At 48.0% G+C, this 8,309-nt stretch overlaps 1 protein-coding gene across 5 annotated transcripts in view; it reads right to left on the minus strand.

Annotated features, from left to right (window-relative positions):
• LOC122382404 (neuroplastin-like) overlaps nucleotides 1-3,241 on the minus strand; it is a 22,759-nt gene extending 19,518 nt beyond the window's left edge. The window contains exons 1-2 of one of the 5 annotated variants that reach the window (XM_043367665.1): nucleotides 3,058-3,241; nucleotides 1,095-1,217 (exon numbers count right to left, since the gene is read on the minus strand). In XM_043367665.1, the coding sequence (XP_043223600.1) occupies nucleotides 1,095-1,217; nucleotides 3,058-3,085 (151 nt within the window). In that variant the 5' untranslated portion in view covers nucleotides 3,086-3,241. Of the gene's footprint in view, nucleotides 1-1,094; nucleotides 1,218-2,996 lie in introns of all 5 variants that reach the window. The other 4 variants (XM_043367662.1, XM_043367663.1, XM_043367664.1 and 1 more) reach the window with 4 other exon arrangements.
• Between the last annotated feature and the right edge of the window lie 5,068 nt (nucleotides 3,242-8,309).

The following is an 8,309-nucleotide window of genomic DNA, read 5'->3' on the forward strand; positions in this document are numbered from 1 at the left end:
AGTGACTCGAAGCCGGGCTCTCACCACCAGAATTCCAACACCTTACCAACCGAGCTACGAGACGGACGGCTTGACGAGAAACCACAACTACCCAAGAAGCCTTTTAGACGAGTCCCTGTTGTTAGTGACGCTCATACCACTCCGTTGCCGTCACGGTGGTTGGTGCGGAGGGAGGGTTACAAGCGACGGTGCGCCGCTTACCGCTGATCACGATCACCTCGTGGGCATTGTCCACAAACGTGGTGCAGCTGTAGTTGCCCGAGTGGGCGTGCTGGGCGCGCGCTACCGTCAGCGTGGAGACGAGGAACACGCCGCGCTTCTCGGTGCGCACGGAGTAGCCCGAGTCGGGCCCGGACACGGGCACCGGCACACCGTTACGGTGCCACTTGATGCGACTCAGCTCGGGCACGCGGCACGACACGACAAACTCCGTGTTCTCCACCACAAAGCGCGACGACGAGCCTGTGTAATCGGCCTCGTCGGCGCCTGCCGAAAGCGCCGCGGCCGGCCAGTGCTCCCGTCACCATCACTCATCAGGTCATGGCGTGTCAAGACATTTTAAATTCCACTTCTCAATCAAGTTGTCATTGTACAGTGTCTTCGCGCATGTGGTTCGTTCTTGTAAAGTGATTGTGAAAATGATAGGCATTGCATTATTCAAAGAAGATGAAACATCTCAGCAACAGACCAAGCAGCAATGAGCTATGCTTGTACCTACTACCTTGTACCTTACATGCTTACCTATTTAATGTTGCATTCAAGAAAAAAGTACATAATAATGATTTAATTTGAGCATTTATAAATGATGAATGCAAACATATCCACCAAACAAGCAACATTTTTAGCATCTGTGCACATTTCAAGGAACCCCATCAAGAGTGCATGCATATGCAGTTTTCTTTAAATTACACCATGCTTTCCCAATTGCAAAGCAGAGACTTTGGGGCAAGTGAAATAACAACATTCCAAAAAAAGTGATGGCATATATATTAGGTAAGTACTATACTTCTTGAAATCAATTTAAATTGGCATTAACATTATGCCATGACAATGATCAGAAAGACAATTCATACATTTTAAGCATAAATGCTTACCTCCATTGCTTCCAGCAATTAGTAATGAGCACAAAACACCCAAGATGAGCTTCATCATGCACCTCTCTGGTACACTTTGAATGGTATAATCCTTGGTCAAAGAAAATGTTTGAGGGAGAACACCTGAAATAATGAAAAATATAAATTGTCAAACACAACAATATGCATTTTTGATCACACAAAACTGCAAAAGCTGCAAATAACTGCAAATAAATGCAAAAACTGCAAATAATCAAGGTTTGTCTAAGCAGATCAATGAAAACATAGGTTCTGATTGATAACTGAAAATATGATGAAATGTATTTTTATGTGGTTAAAAACTTAAGTGTGACCTTTGTCACATGCAAAGACAAATACCTGAAATGTTGTAACATGTTCAATGCATAACAAGGCCATGTAAATCGAATGGGTCATGGGTGAAATTGCCCTTTTGCACCCTAGGCTCAAAATGGAATAAAAACCACACCATATTGTTACAGACCATATCAACCTAGGACATTGTATATGTATGATCATATAATGCTGAACAATAAGGACACTAGAGATGAAAACAGCAAAACCTAGTCTAATCTCAAACCTGACCTAACCTTACCTAACATAAAATAACCTTTCCTGACTTAACATGTGGTTGAATGCAACTCAAAACATTTGTGTATAAAGTATTGTACATGTTGATTTGTGATCTCACTTTTCAACTAGAGTACAGGGATTAAAAGGATGTCTTCTTTCTTTCTATCGTCCTGCTTTGTGGATTTCTTTAGTTTTTAAAGGGTGAAAACTGAAAAAGAGGCAATTACCATGGGATGCCCAAGTAAGCCGCTCTTCATATTCTTGGAGCTTAATTATATAAATAAATCTAATTTCTGTAATTCTGGAGATGGACTCTGGTGGAATAGCAAAATAATATTTACAGCATATGATCACATCAAATCAGTCGGGGAAACTATGGTAAAATCTGCTATTTTTAGCAGTCTGCTATTTTTAGCAGAAATCTGCTAAAAATGGGTACGCATGTGACGTCATCGTACCCAAATATAGCAGATTTGGGTACGGCCCCCGACAAAAGCAGATCTGCACCCTAATTGAAGCAAATGCGCATCGAATGCCTGGCAGATTCATGATTAGAATAGTGCTGAGAATGTCCTCTGATATTTTTGTTCAGATCCGACTATTTTCAAATAATGAATTTGAAAATAGTCGGATCTGAACAAAAATAGCAGAGAACACTCTCAGCACTATTCTCATCATGAATCTGCCAGGCATTTGATGCGCATTTGCTTCAATTAGGGTGCAGATCTGCTTTTGTATGGGGCCATACCCAAATCTGCTATATTTGGGTACGATGACGTCACATGCGTACCCATTTTTAGCAGATTTCTGCTAAAAATAGCAGACTGCTAAAAATAGCAGATTTTACCATAGTTTCCCCGACTGAAATATGAATACACTGGATATGGATTGAATAAGTGCTTCTCCAGAGTTTGGGAGGCCCTGGCCTTGATTCCTGGTGACAGTGACAGCCAGCCCTAGGACCAAGCTAATCCAAAGCTGCGCGACTAGGAATAAGGCTCTTTGAAGTCGAAATTGATATCACTAATATTTATGGAAATGGGAGGAACCTCCAGTAACAGTGCAACAAAAAGTATTGCAGAGAGCAGCGATTCAGTACACATACAGCAAATTAAAAGAAACAAATGAACCCAATGAAAGTCCAAAGTGAGGCCAGAATTTATCAACTTAGCACGAGGACGACTCTGACGAGCCAGCAGAGCTTGAGCTCGATGACGAAAAAGTGGTGCCTGACCAAATTGAATTTAGTCATTCGCCAGTGGTACCAAAGCCATCCTTGGACATCTTAAAAGAGGATTAGGGCAAAGAACAATGCAATAAGAGACATTTCACCTTCTATCGATCCACGATTCACACGCTCACACCAACACAGCACCGCCACCCCGCAACACACCCAAAGGAAAACAGCGGTTTGTAAACATTCGCTGAAAACTTTCCAGAGCCACAAATGAAACAGCTGCGCAAGTATTGGAAAATATTTAGATGCATTGAAACTATGCATTGAAAAATTCTTCACAGGCGGATGCAAACAATTATTTTTAACTTTCAAAATGAAAGCAACAAAAAACTTACAACTCACTCAAGGTAAAAGAAATGTCAAAGTCGTCCTCATGAAAAAAGGACAACACTATTCGACCGCCACCCTTGCAGCCATTCTATAACTCAGGAACTACTGGACCGATCGGAACGAACGAAACACCAATCGAATCAGGAGATACGATTTTATCAGCCGTTTCGAAGCTCGTGACCCCAGGTGACCTCGGTGACCTCAAGAGGTCAACTCGGCATTGACGCCTATTGCAGCCATTCTATAACTCAGGAACTACTGGGCCGATCGTGACGAAACCACCACCAGTCGATTCAGCGTATGCGATTTCATCAGCCATTTAGAATATGGTGACCTCAGGTGACCTCGGTGACCTCAAAAGGTCAACTTTACGTGTTCGCCTATTGCAGCCATTCTATAACTCAGGAACTACTGGGCCGATCGTGACGAAAACACCACCAGTCGATTCAGCGTATGCGATTTCATCAGCCGTTTCGAATATGGTGACCTCAGGTGACCTCGGTGACCTTGGGAGGTCACATGACCAATGTGGCCTATGGCAGCCATTCTATAACTCAGGAACTACTGGGCCGATCGTGACGAAACCACCACCAGTCGATTCAGCGTATGCGATTTCATCAGCCATTTAGAATATGGTGACCTCAGGTGACCTCGGTGACCTCAAAAGGTCAACTTTACGTGTTCGCCTATTGCAGCCATTCTATAACTCAGGAACTACTGGGCCGATCGTGACGAAAACACCACCAGTCGATTCAGCGTATGCGATTTCATCAGCCGTTTCGAATATGGTGACCTCAGGTGACCTCGGTGACCTTGGGAGGTCACATGACCAATGTGGCCTATGGCAGCCATTCTATAACTCAGGAACTACTGGGTCGATCGTGACGAAAACACCACCAGTCGATTCAGCGTATGCGATTTCATCAGCCGTTTCGAATATGGTGACCTCAGGTGACCTCGGTGACCTTGGGAGGTCACATGACCAATGTGGCCTATGGCAGCCATTCTATAACTCAGGACCTACTGGGCTGATCGTGACGAAAACACCACCAATCGAATCAGCGTATGCGATTTCATCAGCCGTTTTGAATATGGTGACCTCAGGTGACCTCGGTGACCTTGGGAGGTCACATGACCAATGTGGCCTATGGCAGCCATTCTATAACTCAGGAACTACTGGGACGATCGTGACGAAAACATCACCAGTCGATTCAGCGTATGCGATTTCATCAGCCGTTTCGAATATGGTGACCTCAGGTGACCTCGGTGACCTTGGGAGGTCACATGACCAAGGTGGTAGCTATGGCAGCCATTCTATAACTCAGGAACTACTGGGCCGATCGTGACGAAAACACCACCAGTCGATTCAGCGTATGTGATTTCATCAGCCGTTTCGAATATGGTGACCTCAGGTGACCTCGGTGACCTTGGGAGGTCACATGACCAATGTGGCCTATGGCAGCCATTCTATAACTCAGGAACTACTGGGCTGATCGTGACGAAAACACCACCAGTCGATTCAGCGTATGCGATTTCATCAGCCGTTTCGAATATGGTGACCTCAGGTGACCTCGGTGACCTTGGGAGGTCACATGACCAATGTGGCCTATTGCAGCCATTCTATAACTCAGGAACTACTGGGCCGATCGTGACGAAAACACCACCAGTCGATTCAGAGTATGCGATTTCATCAGCCGTTTCGAATATGGTGACCTCAGGTGACCTCGGTGACCTCAAAAGGTTAACTTTACTTTTTCGCCTATTGCAGCCATTCTATAACTCAGGAACTACTGGGCCGATCGTGACGAAAACACCACCAGTCGATTCAGCGTATGCGATTTCATCAGCCGTTTCGAATATGGTGACCTCAGGTGACCTCGGTGACCTTGGGAGGTCACATGACCAATGTGGCCTATGGCAGCCATTCTATAACTCAGGAACTACTGGGACGATCGTGACTAAAACACCACCAGTCGATTCAGCGTATGCGATTTCATCAGCCGTTTCGAATATGGTGACCTCAGGTGACCTCGGTGACCTCAAAAGGTCAACTTTACGTTTTCGCCTATTGCAGCCATTCTTTAACTCAGGAACTACTGGGATGATCGTGACGAAAACACCACCAATCGAATCAGCGTATGCGATTTCATTGGCCATTTCGAATATGGTGACCTCAGGTGACCTCGGTGACCTTGGGAGGTCACATGACCAATGTGGCCTATGGCAGCCATTCTATAACTCAGGAACTACTGGGCCGATCGAAACGGCTGATGAAATCGCATACGCTGATTCGATTGGTGGTGTTTTCGTCACGATCGGCCCAGTAGTTCCTGAGTTGTAGAATGGCTGCCATAGGCCCCAGTAAACATGCCGACGTCGGCCCGACGTCGGCCGACGTCGGGGTGACGTCGGCAACTCGGCACCGGCATGCCGACGTCGGCCCGACGTCGGTCCAACCTCGGCACGACGTCGGCTGGATGTCGGATATGCCCGCATGTTCCGACGTCCAGCCGAGGTCCAGCCGATGTTGGGCCGACGTCGGACCGAGATCAATTGCTGAGGTCCAGCCGACGTCGGGCCGACGTCGGGGCGACGTCGGACCGACATCGGCCGCTGTCTTGACCGTTAAAATGATATAAAATACATGTTTCATGTTTCATAAAGAGCCTCCGTATTCAAAATATCCTCAGGAAACTCAAATCTTCCTCCACGCCGCAACCCCCTGATCCGGACTGGACGGGAAACTTTATCCCATTTGGGATTGCCCGTAAGCCGAGCTCGCCCGTAGCCGGGTGTGGTGAGTGCTTGGGGGCTGCTCGGCCTATCCTTTGGTCAGGCTCATCAGCCCCGGCAACTCACCAGGGCCGGGCCCAGTTCATATAGAAAGGCCAGTCGGCAAGTGTCACTTTGCCAAAGTGCCACTTATCAAAGGGACACTTTGGGAAACGTTGGTGGCTGGTGCAGGTGTGTAAGAGTGGCTATATGAATCCATTGTGGGGTCACCCTTTCCAGTAAGTGTCACGTAACAGCAATGGGACCAGGGACTCTATATGAACTGGACCCAGGGTGCTCGCCAAGAAGACCAATGTCTCCATCCTATGATCCTTCCGGTTCTGAAATGGTCTTGTCAGACCGAAAGGGCATAACCCAACAAACACCAAAGTAGTTAGCTGGCTGCGTGGTGTAGTGGTTAGCGCACTAGCCTCGCGTTTGAATGGCACGGGGTTCGAATCCCATCGCCGGCTAATGGTTTTGGCGTGTTGTCCCAGTAAACATGCCGACGTCGGCGACTGGGGGGCTCGAATCCCGCCGCCGGTTAATATTTTTGGCGCGTTGTCCCAATAAACATGCCGACGTCGGCCCCGTCGGTCCAACAACAAACGATCTCGTCAACCTCGGCAAACGATCTCGGCCCGACGTCGGCTCGACGTCGGCTGGACTTCGACTGGACGTCGGAACATGCGGGCATATCCGATGTCCAGCCGATGTCGGGCCGAGGTTGAACCGACGTTGGGCCGACGTCGGGCCGAGCCTCGGCCCGACGTCGGGCCGACGTTGTCATGTTTACTGGGGCCACATTGGTCATGTGACCTCCCAAGGTCACCGAGGTCACCTGAGGTCACCATATTCGAAACGGCTGATGAAATCGCATACGCTGAATCGACTGGTGGTGTTTTCGTCACGATCGGCCCAGTAGTGCCTGAGTTATAGAATGGCTGCCATAGGCCACATTGGTCATGTGACCTCCCAAGGTCACCGAGGTCACCTGAGGTCACCATATTCGAAACGGCTGATGAAATCACATACGCTGAATCGACTGGTGGTGTTTTCGTCACGATCGGCCCAGTAGTTCCTGAGTTATAGAATGGCTGCCATAGACCACCTTGGTCATGTGACCTCCCAAGGTCACCGAGGTCACCTGAGGTCACCATATTCGAAACGGCTGATGAAATCGCATACGCTGATTCGACTGGTGGTGTTTTCGTCACGATCGGCCCCGTAGTTCCTGAGTTATAGAATGGCTGCAATAGGCGAAAAAGTAAAGTTAACCTTTTGAGGTCACCGAGGTCACCTGAGGTCACCATATTCGAAACGGCTGATGAAATCGCATACTCTGAATCGACTGGTGGTGTTTTCGTCACGATCGGCCCAGTAGTTCCTGAGTTATAGAATGGCTGCAATAGGCCACATTGGTCATGTGACCTCCCAAGGTCACCGAGGTCACCTGAGGTCACCATATTCGAAACGGCTGATGAAATCGCATACGCTGAATCGACTGGTGGTGTTTTCGTCACGATCAGCCCAGTAGTTCCTGAGTTATAGAATGGCTGCCATAGGCCACATTGGTCATGTGACCTCCCAAGGTCACCGAGGTCACCTGAGGTCACCATATTCGAAACGGCTGATGAAATCACATACGCTGAATCGACTGGTGGTGTTTTCGTCACGATCGGCCCAGTAGTTCCTGAGTTATAGAATGGCTGCCATAGACCACCTTGGTCATGTGACCTCCCAAGGTCACCGAGGTCACCTGAGGTCACCATATTCGAAACGGCTGATGAAATCGCATACGCTGAATCGACTGGTGGTGTTTTCGTCACGATCGGCCCAGTAGTTCCTGAGTTATAGAATGGCTGCCATAGGCCACATTGGTCATGGGACCACCCAAGGTCACCGAGGTCACCTGAGGTCACCATATTCGAAACGGCTGATGAAATTGCATACGCTGATTTGATTGGTGGTGTTTTTCGTCACGATCGGCCCAGTAGTTCCTGAGTTATAGAATGGCTGCCATAAGCCATATTGGTCATGTGACCTCCCAAGGTCACCGAGGTCACCTGAGGTCACCATATTCGAAACGGCTGATGAAATCGCATACGCTGAATCGACCGGTGGTGTTTTCGTCACGATCGGCCCAGTAGTTCCTGAGTTATAGAATGGCTGCCATAGACCACCTTGGTCATGTGACCTCCCAAGGTCACCGAGGTCACCTGAGGTCACCATATTCGAAACGGCTGATGAAATCGCATACGCTGAATCGACTGGTGGTGTTTTCGTCACGATCGGCCCAGTAGTTC

This window comes from Amphibalanus amphitrite, unplaced genomic scaffold (genome assembly GCF_019059575.1).
Source record: "Amphibalanus amphitrite isolate SeventyFive unplaced genomic scaffold, NRLGWU_Aamphi_draft 000139F_arrow, whole genome shotgun sequence".
Taxonomy (NCBI): Eukaryota; Metazoa; Arthropoda; class Thecostraca; order Balanomorpha; family Balanidae; genus Amphibalanus; species Amphibalanus amphitrite.